Source organism: Bombus huntii, chromosome 2 (genome assembly GCF_024542735.1).
Source record: "Bombus huntii isolate Logan2020A chromosome 2, iyBomHunt1.1, whole genome shotgun sequence".
NCBI classification, from domain to species: Eukaryota; Metazoa; Arthropoda; class Insecta; order Hymenoptera; family Apidae; genus Bombus; species Bombus huntii.
The window spans coordinates 15,087,057-15,112,361 of record NC_066239.1 but is presented as its reverse complement, the minus strand read 5'-3'; the positions used below and the strand labels follow the sequence as shown (position 1 = coordinate 15,112,361).

The 25,305-nt window shown below is 38.0% G+C and overlaps 1 protein-coding gene and 1 long non-coding RNA gene across 5 annotated transcripts in view; both read right to left on the bottom strand.

Annotated features, from left to right (window-relative positions):
- Positions 1–2,045: 2,045 nt before the first annotated feature.
- Positions 2,046–25,305, bottom strand: part of LOC126878116 (uncharacterized) — a 54,673-nt gene continuing 31,413 nt past the window's right edge. For 3 of the 4 annotated variants that reach the window (XM_050640613.1, XM_050640610.1, XM_050640609.1), the window contains exons 2-5: positions 18,845–21,026; positions 5,265–5,350; positions 4,286–4,410; positions 2,046–3,210 (exon numbers count right to left, since the gene is read on the bottom strand). In XM_050640613.1, coding sequence (XP_050496570.1) covers positions 2,674–3,210; positions 4,286–4,410; positions 5,265–5,350; positions 18,845–19,794 — 1,698 coding nt within the window. In that variant the 5' untranslated portion in view covers positions 19,795–21,026 and the 3' untranslated portion in view covers positions 2,046–2,673. Of the gene's footprint in view, positions 3,211–4,285; positions 4,411–5,264; positions 5,351–18,844; positions 21,027–24,023; positions 24,193–25,305 lie in introns of all 4 variants that reach the window. The other variant, XM_050640612.1, reaches the window with a different exon arrangement.
- Positions 6,573–7,770, bottom strand: LOC126878177 (uncharacterized). Its single transcript, XR_007695574.1, has 3 exons — positions 7,490–7,770; positions 6,706–7,352; positions 6,573–6,607 (listed from the first exon to the last, which is right to left on the bottom strand). It is a non-coding gene; the product is annotated as an uncharacterized LOC126878177 (long non-coding RNA).

Here is a 25,305-nt window from a genome sequence, read left to right as displayed (position 1 = left end):
AAGATTAGATAAAAGCTTAGAACCTAAAAAATAATTTGAAATTAATTTCGTTTAGATATACTGTTTGATTTCTTAGCTGTGGGCAAGTTTAAAAGATCATCAAACTCATGGTCAACAAAACAACAGAAATGTACATGCAATGCTTTTTCGTTTCACAACAAGTTATCTGACACTATCATCATTTTCGTGGCACATGCAACATTATCGATTCAGTATAGTAATGTTTTGGATTGAAACAAGTGTCTCGACATTGGGGCAAAATATTTCAACCTTTAAGGACTAAAATTAAAACTTATGAGTTTGTTTATAATTTTAATAGATTTTATTAATATTGTGTTTACTGGTTTATTAATTACAAGAAAGTTTGTAAAAGACTGAAGTTTTACGTAAAAAGTACAAATATTCTTTCAACAAAATTAGTCAAATCACATCATTATTTATACATATTGTATATAAATAAAATATGCGGATATATTACTTTACCCTAGAATTAAAATTCAATAATATTGAGGAATCTTATTTATTCAGATTTTGTACATTATCGCTTCTAACCTCGGATAATAGAACAACAAATTAAATATTTTTAAACAAAAAAACTTTGTTCCTTTGTTTGATTTCCCTTGCTCGCGTTTCTTAACTACTTAGATATAAAATACTTACGTTTTCGAAAATTCATACTTTACAAGCTACTAAACGCTTTATCTGTTCAGAATAATTTATTGTTTTCTTAACTAGGTACATACCAAATACATCTATTAAGTTGGTATTTCTCATAATTACCAGTACATAAAGCTAAAACACTTTTGTACTATGCTTGTTATACATGGATCTAACAAATAATTTAACTTGTGTATTGTCGTTTGTATATTTTGTTACGTGTAAAATATTCTATTTCTACACTACTTACAAGTTCGATAAAGTGTACATTACACATCGTGAAATTTACATATTTTCACTTGGTTACCCTGCCCAATTCGAATATAATTCAGAACGTATGTGCTATATTTATATATTCTGCATTTGTTTTGTATATTATGTACACTGATCTGATCTTTGTAAACGCGAGTTTTACGATATTAATGAGAAATTTGCCAATTTAATGGAAGTTGTTAATTTTTTCTGGCACGTTTCACGTTAGCAGACATTTTTCTTAAGTTACAGTCGAAAAATGTTTTTATGTAAAAGAATAGGAATGATTATTAGGAAGTTATTTTAAGATGACAAGATATTTCACGTCTTCTATTTAAATATAGCGTTAAATTTTAATTCCGTCAATTCGTATATACTCGTACATCGAATTTCCTTTTCTCATGTCATTTCTTTTCTTTCATTTCACATTTAATTACAAAGATAAAGTGTAAGTACGTTGCTCATAAAATTAATATCAAATGTCGCAAAATATACAAAAGTAAACTAAGAAGAGGGGTACATATTATTACACAAACTGTCGTTCATATTGCATATGTACATATGCAGTATAAAAACAATACTTTTTAGTTTTTAATCTCTTGTTTAAATAATCCTAATATCTAAATTTGTATCGGTCATTGATTCGATATAACTGCGTTTATTGGAAGTAATTAAGCTATAGCCTGCGCACAAGAGAAGAAGGAACAAACACGTATAGTATACACGCTTAAATAACAAAATTAAGTCAGTTTACGTTCAATGTGAACTTGATCAAAGTTCCAGTCTCGAATTATAGAGTTTCTTACTATCAGTTTACAAAATTCGATATTACGATTATGTACCGTATTTGAAAAACATAAAATGCTTTGTTCAATTTTAAATAAAACTAATATTTACCAAAGCGAATACGAAAAAAATGTTATCATCAAACTCAATTTTCAATTATCAAACTTAATCCAGCACAAATACAAATGTTCTTCGTGCTTTTTTACTTTTACTACTTTTCAACTCTCTATAGTTCGAGATTTGAGTTCCGCTAACTTTCTTTCTACTGCGCATGCGCAACAGGAAAACTTGAATTACACGTAATAGTAAAAAGTTCGAAAATCTTATCCTTTCGTGGCAGCGAAAGTAACCTAGGACTAGAGGTTCCATAACATTAATAATAATAAGGCAATAATATTAATATTAATAATAATGTAATCGAGTACTACTAACAATATTAATAATAATAATAATAATAATAATAATAATAATAATAATAATAGTATGGTAATGGCAAGATACACGCGGGTATAAATTAATCATTCCTTTCGTAATATCTACGACGTCTTCGGGATATTCTTTAGAAATTACTTTATTTCTGGTCAATATTCATTAACGAGCAACTTTTCTCTCTGTTTCTTATCACGATTTTTTTCACTTCATCACAATTGTACCGTTAGAAATTATTCAAAACATTGTTAAAATGTCCATGAAATATATGCAATTGCCGTATTGAATAAGCGAGTAATGAAGTTGCTGTTTCACTGAATAAAAGTGAAATCTCCAATGCGTGTGCTCAAGTATATAAGTTAAAAAAAGATTGGTACATCAATGCCTATTATTCTTAATCAATATTCATCATTTAACAATTAGGACCGAATTTTTACAAACCAACTCTAAACCACGACCCAATTTGCAAATAAAAAGATCGATGTGTAAATTAACTATCAACTATTAATCTCCAATCCTATGTGAAGATATAATGTTCGGACCAAATTTCTAAACTAACGTGGACAATTCATGCGGACTATTGGTGGTTGCTGCGCTACTTAGATCCAATGTGGCAGCCGGAAGACCAGGACTGACGCTGCCGGTTGCTTCCCGTGGCAAATGCTGCGATCTATTTAGCTTATTTCCAGGACTCGGTGGCGATCTATCTGCTGGTGTATCCGGTGGCGTAACCACGTTTCTGTGTCCGCTCACGTTCAGATGATTGTGCGTCGCCGCGATCGGAGCTGGCGATGAGAGCAACAAGGGCGGTGGGGACATTGACACGTGTCGATGATGATGATGGTGATGATAGTGTTGGTACTGTGCAGCTCGGCCGTGCGTTGCGTGGCTGGTATTTAGTTGGTTCGTCACGGGCCCGACTTTCGTTGGGCAGCCAGCATGGTGGATGGTTAACGGGCCACGTAGTTGTTGTTGCTGTTGTAGCTGGGGCTGGTTCTGGTGCTGTTGCAGCTGCTGCTGACGCTGCAGCTGTACCGCCGCTTCGCACTGTTCGCGCGCTAACGCCTTCACGGCATTCGTCTTCTCCTACGAAATAAGAATGATAGGTTAGGTTGTAGTCAGGGGCCATAACAAATTAAAAAAGTTATAATATAAGAATTTACATTTTAGTTGAAATGATTCTAGTTACGAATAAGTATTAAAGATGATTCAAATCTTTTTCGTTACCGATAACCATGGTGAAAACTCTTTTGGATTACTTTCAGCCATTGTCAATCTTATTGTCTTATTATACTACATGCTTGAAGTAGAAGGAGGGGTACAGAGAAAAAGACTTTTTCTCGGCAAATATAATCGTTACTCAATTATTTTGTTCAACAGTTTTACAAATCTCCCCAAAATAAACGAGAATACGAGAATACGAAAATACACTGAATATCGTGTGTATGGTTATTTATAAAATCCCCTTGAAATAGTTGCGATCGCGGATCACATAAACAAACGAACCTGTCATTCTACAGAGTATCTTTTTCGGTGAAATTATGCAAACGTAAATGTAACTTCGGTAGAACTCCTCGAGAACTTGTAAGCTTATATGACTCTGACCCAACCAGTCCATTCTAAAGTGTATAATTTATAAAAGGGGATTATATTAATACGCGGAGGATGTGGTAGGTGGTAAGTTTTGCATATGAATGTTTGTTGATACAACGAATGGTTAAATGGAGGTTTTCATGAATGTGATAAGGACTAGATCGAATGTTTTAACATTTATAACTAGAATGCGTATTTTTATACAAGTTTGTAGTTTTACGAACATAATCAAAGAAATAAAATTTTAATAGAGATTTGTTTTCTTATATACGTATATTTTAGCGCATTTTATGCATTTTGCGCCATTTGCGTACTTTTCAATTTCGCACGAACGTATAAAGATCCGCAATATAATTATAACGCTTCTTAAAAATGTGAAAAATCCTGGTTTCCTAAAAGCTTGCAATTGATTTCAGAAAAATTTTTATGAACTCTACCAGATAAATTATGGTAACTCTGAAAAACAAAATTTCACGATAAAATGATTTCCGGGTAAAATACACATAAAAGATGATTTAGACGTGTTTGAACGTGTTCGTTTTCTTTTTTAATAGCGATATGTTCTTACCCTCTGCCACACGAAGACGTTATGGACCATTGCGCATCCACAAAACACGATGCCAAGGCCTATGAAAACCGACGTAACGATTGCCGGCGTCGAATGAAACTGGATGAATGTATACAATATCATACCTGAAAGCATTGTTAGAGGATCATTATAACACGTATGCCATAACAAGCGGGACAAAGAATCGGCGCAAATACATATTCTCAATACATATAATTCTCGAAGCGTAAACTATATACATATGCTTTTAATTGAAATTTTCAATACTAGTTGCAAATTATTTTTCAATTAATTTATTATTTAAGTCTTTATATATCAATTCTCGACGAATAAATTACTTAAATTATAGAGAATCTATCTTCAGACAATAGAGAATTCAATATTTTTGGTCGTTAAGTAATTTACAAATTTCTAAAACGATTACGTTCGAAGTTTTGGACAGTATTTGAAGTTTCTAACATGACATTAAAAAAAAATAAATAAATTTTATGATATAATTAAAAAAACATTGTAGTCTATCATAATTTCTATTCCGTCAAATTTATTAAAACGCAGTTTTCTTCTGAACAGAGTCAAAATGTCCGTCTTGAATCGAGTTCAACAGCTTAACGATCGATCGAGCGAATGATAGCTGTGTAAACTAGCATGACACAACGTAAACTTTAGATTAGATCTCGATCCATCCACCAGCCGTATTCATGCATGACATGAATATTCTGTTTCGGCTCTTTATAAATTAATCTGTTAAAACTTCTCTAAAAGACGATCATTTTTTATTTTTCTAAGAAAAATAATGACTATTCGGCGTTAAAATTAACTTTATTTCCATTGGATTTCTAAACTGATTTCATACACTCAGAGATAGTTCACAGTATCTTTTAGATTCATGCCTGAATTCAAGAAAAATTAAACGTATAACTTATGTACTAGTATCTTTCAAAAGGTTAAAGTTGACAGAATTGAAGGAATTGATTCTTACCAGTTAGAAAGACGGGAATGCTAATGAAAAACCCTCCGACAGCACATATCCGGCTGATGGATGATTTTTGCAGGTACTTGTTACTCCTGAAACAGACAAAATTTGAAGTGAAAGTCAGTTTCACGATTCTATGATAATTGAGCGAAATATAAAGGAACCAGTTTTTTGTTTAACAGCCAAGAATCTTTCAAAAATTCTACTGTAATTGATACTTCAAATATATTTAGTCAGACAAAGGATAATCATAATCGCAACGTTAATCTTAACTTTAATTCAAGGATCAAACAGTATCATTATACATATAAAAGTAAACATAAAGTCTATCCACATTGTTGTTGTTGTTGTTGTCGTTGTCGTTGTCGTTGTCGTTGTCGTTGTCGTTGTCGTTGTCGTTGTCGTTGTCGTTGTCGTTGTCGTTGTCGTTGTCGTTGTCGTTGTCGTTGTCGTTGTCGTTGTCGTTGTCGTTGTTGTTGTTGTTGTTGTTGTTGTTGTTGTTATTATTATTATTATTATTATTATATGTTATTCTATAATTGATTTTTATTTCTTTATTATCAATATTATTCTATTTTCTATAATGATTCAATTATAGATCTTATTTTTTGTCAATCATATTTCACTGAAATGATCACTTTGAAAATAATCTAATAGTAAAAAATGAAAAATAATCTTTTTCTACCTTGTCTTCATTTTTTACAAACTCTGTCCACCGCCGCAAACCTATTAAATGCATGAAACGACAAAGCAAAGCTGCTTCACATAATTCCCCGCTCACGCAGTGTCAATCAGCTCACGACCGCAAACGATACTGCTAATTTCCAGCGACCACGAACGATTTCACCGTAATTGCCGGTGTGAAATTTACCAATACGTGCTCGAATTGGTCAATAATGGATAGAGCGCTCTTGCACACACTAATCTACCAACAAATAATATTGACTCAATTGAACAACAGCGCCTAGATTAACGGACAAACCGCATGTTCCAAACAGATTTACAATCACGGCAGAAAATACATGCCGTTATAGATGTTTCCTGGTCAAGACTAATTTCCACGCGTTAAGAACATTGTAACCGGAATCTAGGAAGAACTAGCACTTCCTGGAATAATACTATTGTGTCCTCGATGAATGTCTCTCCGCAATGCCCTCGAGTGAGTTGTTTTTGTCTTTGGTCGTACGACGTCCGGGATGAGAATTCGGGGAACGGTTTTGCGCTGCTTTAATACTCGCACAACCATCCATCCATGGGACTGCATCTTTTTAGGAGGACCAGTGATTAATCTTTTCCCTTTAATCTTTAATTTTCATCTCTAATTTCTCATGAGGCTAAGATTCCTGCATCTTTTATCATAATAATTTATTAATACTATTAATAAATTGAGACAATTTTACACGTCGTATTTTGCGTTATAAGATGACTTGTAATTTGTAAAATTTACCTGTAAAATTCCTTTGTTTGTTTTACCGAAGCAATAGTTGGCATTTCTATACGACAATAAGAATTTGTTAATACTAATAATTTGTAAGGTTATCATGTTATCATTCTTCTAATGGATAGTATATTATTGAAACTTTTTTTAATATTGAAACGCGATATTTTTTTGGAGAAGAAGTGCATAGTAGTAAAGAGTTGAATTCTACGGACGTAAAAAGTGGACATAACATTTTCTGTACATGGAGTCGCCTGGCCTAAACATTTTATGATTTCCGGGCAAAAAACAGACGAATCCAGCGCTGATTTTAAAGCAGCTTCATCCAAATAAGCCACAATAAGAAATTCCCACGAAACAGTTGCGTTCATCCCCTTTCGAGGTCGCCGACCTCTTTGAATGCGTTTCAAGTGCGTCGTACCAATGAAACTTCGAGTTCTAGACTAATTTCTCGGCCTTTTGCGTTAAATTTAACCTTCCGCGTTAGTGTATTTCGGACGAGCTCCTATTTTACGCTTTCGTCGACTTCACCAACGTAACACGCAGCATCCGCAAGTAAAACTGTCTCTTAAATTTGATGTGACACCGATACACGACGAGAAGAATCACAATGCCATTTTTATTCCACTTCGTTAATTTTTCGTCGTAAGGTTTAGCTGTAAATAGGATTAAAAAAATTTAGATTAACGAGGAATTTAAAATTGATCTGTTAAATCAACAATTTCCATTAGTTGTCGATAGATTTTATAAACCTCAGATTACTGAGAAATTATACACATTGCAAAATATTTACCATTGGTTACCCACGCTACACGTAAATTTGATCAATCTACCAATGCACTAACACTGCAATAAATTTCTATTGCAACATTCCACGCTCCTTTGCCGCACCTTAAACTCCTCGCTAGATTTATTCCACCTTAAAGTGTCACATAACTCCTACGACACCGATATCAAATCTTAAACTCCACCAAATTCCAGAGAAACTTGATTTCGTCGAGAGTAAGAGATTAAACTTAAAAAGCAATTTATTTCATCTTTAAACTATCCCAAACTTCTTAAATATAATTTATATATATATATATATATATATAAAATATTATACACTTATTGTGTGCATTATATATTTCAAGAACTTTGCAATAAAAAATAAAACTTATTACATTTAAGATATGGTTATATCGCACAGGCTCGAATATGATAAAGAGGTTAAATAAATGTCTCGAATCTCCGCAACAAACTCACACAAACCACCTAAAACACGTATACACAATGTGCATTCACTACGAACTCGACTCCCATTCCCTGCCAAAATCACAGGCATGCAGAGTCAATTTCACTGCTCGAGCTAGTTGAATAGGGAAGAAGGTCGAGAGCTGGAGTTAAGGAGCATAGTTGGTAAAGAATCGCGTGCCGCCGCGCTATTAAGATCAAGCCCACGATCTCAACAATAAATATTAGACGGTTCTCTGACCTGCATTTCGCGTGCGACTCGGAACGATTCAAAAACGCGTAAATTTCCCATGAGTCGAATCAAACGTTCGCGATTTATCGCATTTAGGTTATATCGATATTGTCCACGAGTGGAGGCATTCAAACACAGATTGCTTTGTGTCACTCTATCGTAACTGCCCGTAATACATGATAATTTAATTTCGAATTCTTTCGAATATATGCACGTAACGAGAAATTTGTATTGGTTCGTCAATTGCAGACCAACCAGTTGTTAGCCAGTGAAAATAATGTAGATAATAATAGTGAAGAATTAGCTCGAGAAGAGTAAACAAACAAGGCGCCTTGATAAAAGGCACAATGTGGGTCCGCAAAGTGGTGGGATTTCGGCGCATGCGCATTGTTTCGCATCAACTTACAATTAGACATGCACGAAAGCTTCATTTCTGCCGCATACATACTTGGATTCGCGTGCATGAAATTCACAAAGTAGGTTATTGCTTGAAAAACAGCTTTAATCGAGCGAAGCTTTTAACCAGACTGAAATCAAGTCTTGGTTTCTTTAGAAATTCAGATGGAATAAGAGAAACCTATTTTATCTAGGTTAGGCTAGGATAAAGGTTAGGCTGCATCGGTTGGCTTATATGACTTTCCGGTGACTTTGAAGGGTAATACGGCGCCGGCGGTCGAGAAGGTAACTTCTCTATTGAACGAGATCTCGTTGATCTCGTCTAAGCAGGAAGAGTCTGTCGGCCCTTTGATTTTATACGAGTCTTTCCATTCACGATCGTGCGAGCTGGCTACAGGCGACGACACGGACCCCCGACAAAACTGTCTGAGCCTATTCAAGGCGACGTCAAATAGTTTCACTCGGAGAGATGAATGGAGATAAGAATCACCGGAGCGTCTCTGCGCTTCGATGACAATGATATTTGGTCAATCCTCTTCTTGTTTCTCGTTTTGAAAGAAGGTTGTAAAAAAGAGTGCTACTAGATCGTCTAGGGAAATCACACGGTATATATTGCGTAATGCTATTGATTTATCAAAAATAACAAGAGGTTAAGGAGCTTTGGGGAGGTTGATTCAATTTTTTATAACCTGACATCTCTTTGAACAAATGTCTTAAGAAACGCTTGAATAAAATGTTAAAAAAAATAATAATTATGAAATCTTTTCCTGTATTTTTAGACAATAAGATTTACTATATCCTACGCCATAATAAGAATCAATTTGCTATGAACTGGTATCTCGGAAATTGTAAGAATTCAGAAAATATAAGGAGGCCGGAAGAGGTAAATGAAATCCACAGAAACATTGACCCAACCTCAGCCCAGTTAGCCAACAAACTAAAATATCTCGCTGCCTTTTCTATATTTACGACCAGAACGTGGTCATTAATTGAGTCTAGCGACTGCACCGTAGACGAGTCACTGACCGATGTTGCTTTAATGGATATGCGGAAAATCACGTGTTCCAGGTTCCAGGGATGTAGTTGTTTTCATTTCCGGAGAATACGGTCGACTCGCGTGTGTATACCAATCTATCTGAGGATAGGTGTTCCTTAGAATTACCAACTATATTACTTTCAACCTTGTGATTAAAATTTTTAAACGTCACTTAATAGCAATTCAGTCGAGTAAGCACAAACTTTCAAATGTCCTAATTTTCAAATCTTTATATTTTTTAATCTCAAAGATATTTTATTATTTGCCGTAGATCAAGCTTCGTGTTACCGGTACTGTAACATTACAATCCTACGAGAAGCAGAAAATAGTGAAAAAATCTGACCTAATAGATAGTAGTCAATATTCCTTTGACGCGTCTTATGCGAACCGCAGTTAGAGGAAATGCAAATAAGCTCTTGCGAAACGGTTTGCCGCACGACAAGCCTACGAACAACGCCCAATGCAAGTTCGGTGGGAGTTACAGGAAGAGGGACGTCTAAAATCAACTAGGAATCCCTATTCAATCGTCTAATTTTCGATTCCGGCATCGAACTTCCCGAAGAAAATTAAATACAATTCCGACTCGAGATTTAATTTCAGTCTCGTAGCTAATGCAATCTAATCGCGTTTGCAAGGCTACGCTTCCGGTCAGAAGCCACGCGCTTCGATCGCGTACTTTCCGCATCGGAAGCGTACGCTTCGGTACGAACCGCGTCGATTTTCAAAGGAATCATTGGACACCGGAAGAAGAAGAAGGAGGAAGAATAAAAGCACGTAAACCGGCAGGAGGTCAATCGAGACAAAATCGATATCGTTGAAAGCCGAAAAAAGACCCGAATTTAGGCTACAGTACATATTCGAATTGAATATATTCAAGGTTTAGATTTTCTTCTCCTGAAAATTATAAACATAAATGAGTCGACAAGCGATCTTGAAAAGCGTCTGTTCCATCTAGATTATGTAAATTGCGTGAATTACCGTTAGCCATAATTCATAATTTATCGAAAAAGCGCGCTTCTTCTCAACTACGCTTTCCCCTACCAGCACCGACATTATCGGCAGATCGATAAGTATCAAAATACCACAAAGATATTAATCTCATCTTTCTTCTAACCGCGAAAAAATGCCGCGCAAATGATAAAACAACAGATCAGCCAGAAACATCGAATTCTCCACGCTTCCGACTGCAAGAAGAAAAACAAAGTTATTTGTGTATGATGGAAACGTCTCTGGACGATGCTCTTAAGCGGTCGAGTGCGCGCGAGAATAGCATCGCGGATCGGCATTTCCACGGTGAGGATTGTAAAACGGTTACGCAGATGATGGATCATACGCATGGACCGTAGAGACTATCGTGAATGATGGATCAGACACACATACGCGTTCTTCGCTCTTCCGATATTTTTCGTAACAACTGCTGCGATCTCGTCATTGGAAACGATCTCGGGAAATTCAATCGAATATCGAGGAAATTTATAGAAAGCTACAGCTGTGTTCGAGCATTATTCTAGAGAAAAGTGATTAACTCTATGAGACTAACGATACAATACGTCTCAAGATAACTTTTAGGAAAATGATTGTAAAATTCTTTAAAATTCTTTCGACACTTTTCGGTATATTCTTGTCATTGATTCTGAAAGTATTTGATTAATTTGCTGGTTAATAGGAAGTTGGTTAAAACCGAAGTTAGTTAAAGAAATAAGTAAACACGAAACCCGTGGATACTCTAGACATATGATTTTACCTGCACGCGACAAAAATATTCATGATCTGAACAAGGAAAGAAGTGTTGTTAGATTCGCGTCATGCTGCAAATGAAAGATTTACAGCTCGAACCCAATTATCTGTTACATTACATTCTCGGGCACGTGTAGGCTGAACGTCATGATATATGAACACAAGTATAGAAAGAACAACATGGATATTTCGCGCGAAGAAAACGAAGCTTCACATATACAGTGTATAACCACTCGACAGTATTTGCTCACGAAAAATACGAGTTGTTAAAGTCTAACAAAAATTACGTATACAGTGGCAAAGAAGAAAACTGTTATGCCGTTTACTCTTATTTCTAATTGACAGAAAGTCGTCAACGAACAAAGAGCGCTTTTTCTTATCCTCTGTACCTTCGCGAAGCAATCACAGAAATTCTCCAAAATGCTTCGTGTCGACTAAACAAAGAAAAAAAAAAAAAAAAAATGACAGCTGCTAAGAGCAAACTACCTCCGGAATTTTCTTCGTTTCTAAGTGAACCAGGAAGAAAGAAGGGAAGGGTTAATGACGCCGAAACTGAAGGGTGGCCACGGATCGTTTGAAAGGGGCCACGACAACCGTTACGATTCAGTCGCACCTGTTCCTCTTCCTAGGTTACCACGCCGAACCATTGCGCGCTTTTACGAGCGTTCCCGCGATAGTTTCCTGGCACTTGCTCGTCCTTTCATCGAAGGGTCGATCGGTTAATTTAAACTCTCGAAGGCTTTGTCCAGTCGGTAACATCGATAAGCTTAAGTCGAAATACGGATTTCTCGTAAATTCAGAATTTTATTGCCACCAGGATGTATATGGAGGCGACAGATGAAGAACACGATGTAAATTAGATTTCTTGCTTTTATAGAGAAGCAATTTTTAAATTGAACACCAGTCGTCGATCGGTTCTGTAGATCGTTTTTAATAACAAAATAAATTTGGTTAGTCCATAAAGGTTTGTTCGTGTGAATCTTCCCATAGATCATCCGTAACGTAAATACCGCTATAACCGGCTGCAGATACATTTTCCTTGAACATGTGGCGGCACTTGACAGTAAACTTCCCAACAGTTTACGTCGCGTGACGCACGACACAAAGACCCTATACCTGCGGACAAGATGATTGCCAGATGTCGATACATTCGTACCGAATATTTCCAGCTAGCCAAGGGACCGCTATAAATCTTAGGATTTATTTTAGCTAAGGTCCTCCAAAGAGACAAACAGTCTTTGTTTATCAGTCTCGAAGTCGACCACCTACCACGGGGACACACGAGAAATCTGCTATCTCTCACGTACGACGCTGCCCGCTAGCAACACCCTCTCAAAGCTTTTCTCAACGAATCCGATGCCTTCGCATCCTTAGACACATCCCAACGAGTCTTCCTCCGCAGCAGCATCGCGACAAAAATGTCAGTCTATTACCGCGAGTTACCGCAGTATATCACGATCGTTATACTTACACGGTTCGAGCCGAATAATTATCTAAGCTCTCGACATCTCGTGCAATCATTGTCCGCACTCGCAGCGTATCTCGAATCGTAGCTATCCAAGCTCTATCTTATAACCGCGCATTCGCGAACCGAATACAATCGCGAATCCTGTATCAAGTGTACTCATTGACATTAGAGTGAATAAACATTTATCGTTCAAGAAATCTGAGTTTTCCTTCCGACCCTATCACGACATACCACCTCAAACAAATAAATCAAAATCGTAAAGTATGTTATAAATAAAATCTGACTTCACGAGGTGTTGATCCCTCATAAAAGAAGTCTTTTATATCTCGCAGATGATTCATAACACGACGTCTACTTTAACTTGTTCCTTATACCTCCTTGTCGAAAAAGTTAATAGTTTACAAATTCGAACATTAGATATCTACATAACATCGGCCATTATATTTGCCAAACCAAATTTGTTTTCTTGTAACATTCTGTGATTAATTAATGCTACAACAAACTTAATATAGAGTGTCACGTGCAAAATTTGCACGATAAATCAGATGACTACGATACAATCTTCAAATACGATCGTATCTTTCGTATACAAATCGATAGTTTCCACCTAACTGACAGATTTTTATACCCTTGGAAAAATAACGTCTTGACGAACAATTCACGCCAATCAACGCCAAGAATGAATCACGCAAATTCTACTGGAAGTCCTCTATTCACTTTTTCGATTTATCATCAGCTGGAAACATCAAAATTATCGGCTGGTGATTGGGAATTAATCGAAAAATAAATTACAAGCATTGAGACAGCGAGTGCCCGTTTCTTTCTCTATTTTTCTGTCTGCTTGTTGGAATATTAAGGCGCAGTCACGGCCCGCCAAATTTATTCCCGTTCCGTAGTGCCCTGTGTCGGTGAAAAAATTTGAAATGCCGGATTCGAAGGCGTGGAATGCCAACAGCCACGACAGAGAGCCCTCTTCTCTCTTTCTGGTGGAAAGACGAACGGGTGCACGCGTATGCTCGGACGCTCTGACGCACGAAGAACCGCCCGTGAACAGAAACCAGACACGCGTGTAACGTTAAACCGGGCCGTCGATGAAAAACGAACAAGACTTTCGCGACCGATGGGCGTTTTCAATGACAGATCGAATCGTTCAGTTTCACGGTTCAGTTTCACGGTGTCACAGTAGCGTTCATCTTGGCATAAAAACGCGCTAGAGACGATTTCTCATACATTGGTTAAAGTTGATGTGTGTTTCGGCGAATTGTCGTTTGGAGGAGCGATACACCTAAAGAAACGCACATATTCATAAGAATCTACGTTTCGTATTCTTCGTATCGATATCTTTATTTTTATTGGTCGTATCATGTTCGATGTAATAGTTGGTTTTTTAGCTAGTGAATTAACAAGATTTAATAAGAAATTTAGTACAAATGCTCCATGCGTCGTGTTTGACACGTTGTTGTTAAACTCTCATTTATAGGAAATTCAAAGCTGTATTTTCTCACCCAGCTTAAACCTTACGAACTCTTTTCACGCGTTTCACCCGTCATTGAACGAAACGATGAAAACGTTCATCCATCCACGTCTCTCCAGTAATAATCCAATTAACCTGTTTCCCCAATAAGTCGAAATCCGCGATCGAAACGTGAGATCGCGAAGAAAAATGCGCGCCTACTTTAGGATCGCGCCATCTAACAACGAAAGAAGAAAACTTCGTGAGCCAGCAACTACTTTGTCCAAAAGTGGCTTTATTCGAAAAGTCTGCTGTTCAGCGTGTTCGCGCCAGCAGCACCAGAGATCCCTTATCACGGACCATTTAAGTAATGAGCCGGCACTTAGCAGCGCCGCTTGTCTTTCATTCTTCTCGTGTCTCTGTGATCGTCGTCGCCGTCGTTGGTGTCGTCGTTGGACCTGTGTCATACTTCGGTTTTTTTTTTCTTTCATCCTCGCGTCTCAGACTCGCTAGCATGGTACGGAAGGAGGGACGGGCACCGAGCTTCGAGTGACAATGAGCAAGCGAAGAGGAGCGGCCGTCTACTACTGGGACCCACCATTAAAGTTCGTGCTTCTTTCGGAGCACGTCTGCACACCCCAGGGCTCCTTCTCCTTCGCTAACAATGCCACTTTGCAGACTTCGCAGTTATCTTCAGCCGGACGATCTTCGGCCGAGGCTTCCTAGCTGGCGTGCACCAGAGACACTGACCGAGAACCCCCTTGCTTTTGGTCTTTCCTTGCCAGTTGACTCATTCATAGGGAACACCATTGTCGGAGAATTAGTTTCAGAACGAAGGAGAATTGTTGGTGATCTTTAGTTAATTTAGAGCGGAAGGTTTCGTAATTTGTAATTTGTAGTTTACAACAGAAATTCCTATTGTTTATTAGGGAACTTATGCCGCAGTTCCTTACATTTGAGGGAGGTCTATGGTAGAAATTTTTATGGTAGAAAAATATCGTAGGAGTCATCCTCCATTATTAATAATACGGATACAGCTGTGCATCTTTTACTTTGTAATTTTAACACGAAAATATCCAGTGATCTTCGGAGTATTTGAAAACATTTTGGAAACAATTAATTTGTTAACTGCGGAGTTTATTTCCTTACATATGGGGGAGAGGTCTATGGTAGAAATTTTTCAGGAGCGCGAGTAACCCGGAAAAAATATCGTAGGATAATTAATTATTAATAATACGGATACAGCTGTGCATATTTTACTTTGTTATTAATTTTAACACGAAAATATCCAACGATCTTCGGAGTATTTGAAAACATTTTGGAAACAATTAATTTTTAACTTTTTAAAGTTTAATTTCAAAAATGCCTCTATGGGGTGAGCAGGTAAAATCAAGCAATAACGAATAAACACGTCGAACGTAGTTAAGTGGTTAAGAGCACAAGAAGACAATTCTTCGCATACCCGTCGACACTCGGACTATTCCTTCTAGCTAAACAGCTCTCTAGGAGAAAATCGAGCATTCCAATTCAGTAGAATCTTGAATTGTCTGGAAGCCCCGGAAGCAAAGCAGGGGAAACAACCGTTGAGCGAAAGGACGAGGAAAAGAGAGAAAGAAGGGAAACGAGAAGCGTCCGGTGACGTTGCAATTTTAATCGTCCTCCGGTTATCTCTTCTGGGCACACTGCGATAGTGTGACACAACCGGTAATATTAACTTGGCAGACAGCTGTAAAAGTTAGTCGTGGTGATAACGTAGCATAAAGAATGGCTGTGTCCTGTGTCATCGAACGATCGATAAACCGCTAGTTATCAATGTCCAAGCTAGATCTATTGTTCAGAAAAGAAAACAAAGGATGGTCGACCACAGAAAACGGTACACTTTCTTCCTTAAAGGCCATTCTGCCAGATGTGGTTAATCGAAGCAGTAGCTCAGATGTAAACTGTCCTCTTCTCTTCACTCTTAGTTAACCAATAGTTGGGCGAATCACCAGAAATTTATAACAGGCGCCCCAATCGGTGACCTGGAAATTCTGGGGCCTGAATACCTGTCTAACGAACACCTGTCTACTTCGATCAGTGTTTGCGTTACCGTTGCTTACCACCAGCCAAAATAAATAATTACAAAGCATGATTTAACACTAACTCTACCAGGCCTGGTCAAAAGGCCGTGTTTCAACATTTAATTTAGAATTGTACAGTCATTGTTGTTTCTTCTCTTCTTCTAACTTTATGTAGATTCTTACGTTAACAAAAATTGAGAAATTGATTAGTCGGATAATATAAGAATTTACATAAAGTTGGAGGAAGAAAAGAAACAACGACGAACGCACAATTTCAAATTAAATTTTGAAACCGGTCATTTGACCGGGTTTAGCAAGGCTAGCGTTAAGATAATAAATTCGCACTCTTATAAACCGATTTATAGAATACTACTCCCACTATAGTAAAATGAAATATACTATAAATAGACGAAGAATTTCATATGTTGCTTAAAAGCGTTTCTCGCAAAGAACCAATCTTTAATCTAAATATATATATATCCAAACTCCGGAATATACTCTGCCCGTTCCCAAATCTCATTCTATGCTAATTTGATTATCTGAAATCGCAGTGCACGAGTTTCAAGATCGACAGCTAATTTCGTCCGTGTCCAACCTTCATTATTCTCTTCTTCTCTGTTATTTGTTCTCGAAACAAACGTTACGATACGTCTCTGTAGTTGCATACATTACAATGTTAACGGCTCGTTCTCCAACATTTCGAACAGCTTGAACAAATCTTGTTCCAATGGCCTGCCAATCAAGCCTAGTTGTGGAATAACGCAACACGCACAATATCAGCCGCATCTTCGTAGTTTGGTACATTAAAATAGTCAGTGGAATATAGTGGCATAGATTTGACTGCGAAATCCTGGGACACCCTATATAAGGAAAGGACCCTATCAAGGGAAGAACAAGATTCGAGTAAAACCTGATCGAACAGTAATATTCGTTGGAAAAACTTGTTAGATGGTAATATTTGCAGGAAAACATCGTCGCGCGATTACGTTCACAAGGGAGACATGGTCACACGGTAACATTCGCAAGAAACTTTAATATGCCAATCACGCACAACGTCTGGATGCTTTAAGAAACAATGATCTTTCTATCTGCCGAAGAGCACACGACATTTTCCCACGCGAATCAAACTCGCCACGCGATAAAAGACCCGCCACTGGCCAAAAAACTGGGCGAAAGAAAAAGGACGGAATTAAAGAACCGAAGAGAAAACTCAAAACGGCGTGTCCGTTGAGGGTAATCACAGTGATTTGGCCGACGATTTCGGCCAATCTGCATAACTTAACGCGCGTTTCCATTCGCTAGTAATTAGAGTCGGCGATGCTTACTTTGTCTCGGTCGGCAACGAAAAAGATAAAAAAGAAATCCGATTGACCAACGATAAGGGAACTTCCGAGCAGAAACCACAGATCCCATCTCGAGGAGTATGTATCGTCTTTAACGAGCCTTATTTTCGCTTTCGAGTTGCGTGTCACGGAAGGCGAGCATATCTATATTCCCTTTGTAACTTGATCTGCACTGCACTGTGTGTATTCGATAATATTTTTCGCGAACGTGCGTGCTGAATTTGCTGGGAGAATTATTAGGTAAAACGGAGAATATTGCAATTTCTACACAAAGGGCGTGTCACGATCTTTCAGCTTGGTCACAAATTAATGTAGCGTAGTCTATATAAAAAAAAATCTTACTAATAAAATTATTATACGATTTCCTGCGTGCACGACGCTCGAGGAATAAACGAAAGTGTAATTTTCATTTTCAAGGTTCGCGTCACGAAACATACGCATTTACGGATACATCTCACCACACAGTATCGTATTGTGATTGCAGACACGTGTTTGATCGGTAAAAACGGGACACGCGGTCGGTGAACGCTTGCACGTCAAGTACAGGACGTGAATTTTTGCGTTTCGTCCTCCAGGCCGCGTGAGAAGAAACACTAGACAGGCCTCTGATATATCGCACGGGATACGGGACACTGCGTTTGTTCCAGACGCACACAGATAGGCCACGCATGGACGAATGAGAACTTATATTCCGGCACAAGGATAATCTTGATTGAGGATAGCGTCGCCAGATTATAGAAATTAATGGTAATCATCGTTCGACCGCGAATCCCGCGAATTCCCAGCTACCAGGAAAATGCTTGTTTTTCTTTTCTTTATCAATACCTAAGTAAGTTTAAAAAGTTACATGTACAACAGCAACAATGTAAATATGGATGCTGTTGACATTTAGGAGGGAAAATGTCGATGACTATGAGAGTCCTCTTTCCATCATATGTATAGTTCGGATTAAAGGATATTTGTATCTCAATGTTTATTTGCACTTTTAGAAGTTTCTCTTTGTGTATTTTGTTTGACTTCCGGATTTTCAAAGATAACAGTATCTTAAGGATACAAACTTTAAACGTATATATTTTTCACACCTTGTTCGACCTTCGGGTTGAGTAAAGTACGGATTATGTACAAAGGTATTTAAAGCGTTATAAATCACAGATTTACCCAGCGTGGCATAAAACGAAAACTCTACTCACCAATGTCCTTGATACGAAGTCTTGACGAGTTTCACAGTGAAGAGGAACTGTATAGCGCACACGAGGAGACAGCAGAGGTTTAGGGAGAGGGCGAGTGCGCACAGCGCTAACGTCACCTCGTAGACAATCGTATACTCTTCCGGGCTGATCAGGCTACTCGGCGTCACCGTTAACGGTGAGATCTTCAGCAAGAAGATCAACGAGAGTAGCGCCAGTAACAACGACACTAGACACAATAAACCCAAACTGGTCAACGTCTCTTTCGCGCCAACCTCGTGGTCCTTGTGATTCCTTGACAGGGACGACGACCAGGAAGCGTTCAAGGGGTACGCCGTGGAACCGGGACCGGTTAACTGTCCCCCGGTAGTCGTACCCTGAAGAACAGGTGCAGGCGAAGGTGTCGCCTGACTGGGTAATCTGGACAGTCTCGAGATATCAAAGCCTCCATTCGCTTTAGGTCTGCTGTCCTGGTGCAGCGGCGCCGGGGATATCACCCCCAATGTAGTCGACAGATTATTATTATTGTTATTGTTATTCCCACCGGCAACAGGACTGACGCTGTTCACAGAATGCTTCGACGTGGACAACGTGGACAGATTAAGAGCGTGCGAGTGATTCAATCGTTGAGAAAGATTGTTCACGCTCAACTGAGAATGATTCAAAGGGTGTCTGTGAGTGGAAGATGGCGTGGTGGCAGCCTGATGCACGTTGGCTCTTTGATGGACCACCGAGTCGTAAACGTCGACTCCCCGTCCTTGGCTCCCCCCTGTCGTTCCACGAACGTTGCTGTTTTGGTTGTAATGATGGTGTTGCTGTTGATCCTGTTGGTGACCAGAATGATGGTGGTGGTGGTGGCCGCCGTGCAACGAGCCCGAGCTCGCCTGGTAGTCATTGTGCTGGTGCCTGGAGCCCGCTGACGACGGTTGCCCCGTCAGGATATGCTTCAGCATTACTCGACGCTGGAATGCCTGAGGAAGACTGCGCTTCTTCCTGCTCCTCTACATGGCGCTACGCGGGACTCGCTTCTGAGCACGTCTTTCTCGTTGGAGGTTTCTTCTTTCTTTTCTTTCCCAGTAGAATTTTTACACAATTCTTTCTCCCTTTTATCATTAAATTACCTTTAATTCTTAACGACCTTTAATCTTTGTCTCTTCTTTCCTATATATATATTTTTGTTTACTTTTCTCCGTAGCGAATTTTGTCTTTCTGACGCGGGATTAGGTTCCTGGACTTAGGGAGTTGCTACACGCCAGCTCCACCATGGCGACGGCATTCACTAGGCAGCCTACATAGCCACCTTTCAGCTCACGCTTCGGGACACTTTTTTCGCTGAGATTCTCCGCGATGAGGCATGAAAGCAGAGACCACCGTCTGCGGAGGCATGATTATTCTATTGTTCCTTTTAACGAGTAATCGTTTTACTCGAGTCCTCTTACTAAACCGTAAGTACAAAAGACTATTATACTTAGATAGGTACTTGGTCTCAAGAACCAACTTATTTTGGTCTTTCGATTAAGTTCTTAATTAAATGCTCAATTAGATGTTCATAAATATATCTTCATAATATTTCCCTCATCTATTTCTTTGACATTCTAGCAACCTCGTTAAGACGTCCGCCACTTCAACTTCTATCTACAAGTGGCAAAAACTGAAGCTGACCTTCTTCATGGAGAAACATGCCGGAAATGGCATCCGCACGTGTGAATAATTATACTCGGTGTCCAGGTAGTTCTTTCGATCATCCGATAGAAGTCGTTTCTGTTTTTCAGAGTTCGTTCACGCCTCCAGAATGTAAAAATATCCAAGGAAGTACCTTTAGGAAGCAATGAAATTCAGAGCTTCTGTGGTTATTCCTTTTTCTGATTGTTTCTTTTCTTTGCCCAAAATGGATGATTTCTATATCAAATTGTTTATTCGTATTTTTTTTTTTTTTTTAATATTCCTTGAGATTTTCAATCAACTCGATTTCGAATTTTTTACCACCCGATCTTCTGGTTGACGTCGTTAAGAAAGAGGAACGAGTGCACAGGAAGCATGGTCGGCGTGAGCATGATTAGATCCGGTCTGCCCGATGACCTTGCCAGTGATAATAGCGGTTCGTTAAGGTGGTTGCAGTCTTGGTTTGCTTCTGTTTCGATTTCCAGCGAACTCGTCAGCCGGCATGGCTTCCGAGATGCTCCCCCTGAAACAAGTCGAAGGGAAATAATTAATGGACTCTCTGTTCGATTGTACGTGGATGACAAGCTGACCGTAAAAAGAAATATACAAATACGATTAGAAAATATAATCCGAATCCCTTTCGGTTTGATCTGAAGGTTTCTTTTTCTAGATGGAACCAAAGATTCTTATCTGGTTTATGGTGAGCTAAGGAACTCTTTGAAAACAGCATTTATAACTTTCGAAAAAGAGATAATAATTAATTCGTTCTCTAAATATCCTTATTTGTTGTTCCTAAAATACATAATGATTGGAAGCTTCTTACGGGAAGCGCAATCAGCCGCTGATATCATTGAAGTCGAAACGCCATTAAAACCATATTACGATTCGCATGCGACATGCTCCATTCATGAAAACACAAAAGCAATAAACAAGTACAAATCAACGAAATAAATCCTCCGAGAACGAGACGTTACAGGAATTATACCATTGCGAGGATACAAAAGACTTGCTCATGAGCTACTTCCTTCAAGTAGTCGAGCGGTGTATTTTCCGGTCGTTAACTTCCATATAATGGGATATTAAAGAGTACGGACACAACGCTGCTATTTTTCAACTGTTCATTATCAAATTACGCAGCGGGAATCGTTGCAACGACAAAACTGTAACGACTCGTACCTGCGTATCTCCCATTTAGCTGCGGTAAAAGCTGACTTATCTGCGTTTTTTTTTTTTCACTTCCTCGTTACGGAAACCAGGAAAAGTGATTCACAATACAGTTTCTAACTGTACTTCTCGCGATTCTTTCTTAGAAACAAGCAATTGCTTCTTTTCAATTTCCTAAACCTATAATAAAACAGTCCATTCCTTGAATAGAAATTAACTTTAAAACTTTAGGCGCATACATTGTACGTATCGTGTGTATGTATTTTGATTTGAAAAGAAACGCGGCAAACGCCTTTGAAAAGACGTTAGGTTTTCAACACCTTAACTAACTTAATTCCAGCGAGTCGTAAATCTGCTGCATCTCCAACATCTGAATATCCATCTTTTACAATGACTTGTTCTCCAATTTATTAAAATTACATCTCTCCCGTTGCACCGACCTTCTTTAAAGGTTCCCGCGGCAGGTTGAACCCGCATCACGTATCTTCCCTCTTCCTTCCACCCTCTGTTCCCTTTCTCTTTCTATCGGACGGGAAGAGCGGGAACGCTTAAAACGCGCGAATCACGCGAGCGCCTCACGATTTGCGAAACATCACGTGAAAATCACCGATCCGATCTCCGTGCGCGCGGTGCACCGTGGGGGTAACGATTAAATCGACAGGATATACTTTATTGGCTATTCCGTTATTACAGGCTGTAGCTGGCGGGGAAATAGTCATTATGGATCGATGAACTCCATTGTAACAACGCACCTTCGAATTGCATCGGAAACGCTTCTGTATTGCGTCCACCGTATAACCTATCATCGTCTGTTTAGCGTAAATCAGTGGATCGGAAGTTACGTTTCTATGTTTCTCGCCTGTCAGTATAACACTGTGCAAGAGATACAGCAAGATCTTAAAATCATTCGAGTACAAGTAGCGTAAAATGGTCGTTTAAATTTCAATAAATTAACTATTCATACGTTAATTGTACGCGGTCAGGATTAAGGCGTACGGCGATGGAGAAGATTTTGTTAGCTAGATGTTGAGTAAATAATCGAAGATGATAATTTTATAAATGTTTCGTATTTATGATGATGGAAAAGATTTAATTTGAGTTACGTTACGTTTGAATAAGATAGACTTTTCCAAGAGTGGAGGATTTGTAGAGATAGTGGACGTAATAGTAGTATGATTTAATACTTGATGTGTCTTTTTTTTCTTTGACATATAGGTCACTGTGGGGAGTAATATTGATCTAGATATAACTATCTTTTCTGAGAAGTACGTATATGCTTATGGGAACTATGTTTGGTTAATCAATAGAGCCATTCTTTTGAGAAATTGAATCTAGAAGAATTCGACGATATTTTGCCTTGTTTCAATGGTACATCATTTTAAAGAAACGCCTGCGATTATAGTATATAATTGCATATAGGTATATGCAAAATTGCATTTTCAAATAATTAAATCAAAAATATAGATTTGTTAAAGATCTTTCCTTTTTAATCAAATTCGTCCAACAACCCCATTCTCGTCAAACATAAAATGAACGGTGCCTTTCTCAAAGAAACAAGAAGAAAATTGCTGTCGTTCTAAAGTTCTTCTCCATTGCTAAACTACCGTTCGTGTTTCTAGTTACACTCCAATTATTCGATTGTAAGAAGCAAGCAATCCCTCCATCCAAGGGCTAGATATAGTTTCTCGAGTAGTTCTCTTCAATACCGTTATAACTCGTCCGGTTGAAGACTCGCAACGCTTGAGTTGAGACGCGTCTCGGTCGTACGAGTCGGAAGATCCAAGTTATTTTCTCGTCTAAGATCGATCAATGGAAACGCTGCACGCGAAGACACGCGAATCTCGATGAAATATTAATGTTCTCCGGAGCCATCGCGCAATAACGTAACAGCCGGTTCTGTTACTCGTTTTCGAACTGGTGAACCTCTCTTCTACCTGAAGCTATTTACTTGCTATATACACGGTGATCCGATGGTAATTTTCGATGTTTTTCGATGCTGTTATACGTTTTGGAATAAATACGAAAAGAAAGAAACGTTTTAATGTCAATTATCGATTAATAACATTAGTTTATTTTAACGATATTAATTATATACCTTCGAACATTAAGCACTAATTATCGATTGTCGATTACTAATTACTATCTTGGAACTTTGAATACTATCCGTAAGTATCGGTATAAAGGCTTAGAAATTAATAGAAAAAGATCATAGTAAAAGATAAATATAGGTTATATATCGCGTCCTGTACTTATGCGATTGAGAAAAAATATTTACTCGAACCACTTTTTCTGGTAGCGACTTATCTACGTTTCGATTTTAATTACGGTTGAAAAGCAACTATCTGGAAACGTACACAGCTAGTTACATTTTCTGCTAGGGTCTTTTCCGATCGAGCTTTTTCCTTCTTCTTCAGTTAAGCGACGCAAGTTGATAATGTAACACCTATGCTTAGGTAAAAACTTTCGAACTCGATGAACATATGAAAGAAGTAGTATGTTCTAACTGCCGGATATCGTTATCGTTGCTAAGGAGATAAGGACGTTATAGCTTAGATAAAAACTGCCATTCTATAATCGTTTGTTATTTGCATCCTGAGATCGCGAAGTTTATCGTCGAATGCTTGATTTCTTTCTTACTCTTTCTTTACAGTGGAGAATATTAATAAAGCGAACAGACCAGATACGTGGATGTAGGTTATTTAATTAATAATCCTATATAATAATGAAAATAATAATAAAAATGATCATTAAATTAAATATTCAATAAAATTATCTGTGTGTAGATTCAGTAGAGGATAGCAATTAAAGGCGTGTTAACCGAGAGGAATATTTAATTGCTACCTTAATGATTTTCATACACGCTCTCACACCAATTATTTTCTAATTAATACAGTGTTCATCTATAAATCGTATAATCAAATGAGAATGAAAGCTGAGAAATATTTGATTGGAATTGTAACTTTGCTTGAAATTGTATTGCAATTTTGAAAAATACTTAAACATTTCTTTAATCAATTATAACAGAAAGTAATAATGTAGTTAAATTTAATTTGGCCAAATTTGTTTTAATTTGTTTTTTTAAAGTACATATTAACATCAGTGTATTAAAATTACAAGGCAACGCCAAGATAAATTAAAAGAAGAAAACCGATTGAAATATTACGAAAGTTACTTTAACTGCAACAATAAGCCACGATGATGATGATAATTACTAACTTTTGAAACCAGTCTCACCACATACTCTCTTCACTTAACCTCACTAACCTAACTCCACCTACCGCCCAGCACAATCGACGTAAACACCACCGAATTCCATTCCCGCCTCAACCACAATTGCCCCTATCTCAAACCAACTGCCATATCTCGAGGGAAGCATACCAAACCCACGTAACCGCGCTTGCAGCGAAAGTTACGTCGGTTACGATCATCGAAACATTTTTCGGACTCTCATCTTTTTCACCGAAGTTGCTCAATGTTTACAACATTTGTATCTCAAGCACAAAATAGAAGTAAGAAAGAACGCATATCATTTCTAAGAGATTTTTCAAATTTCATTACGTAAGTAATTCAACAAATTACGTTAATCGAAACTTCACAATCGGGCACTTTACGAGTCAGAGTTCCTTTTTTCCAACTTG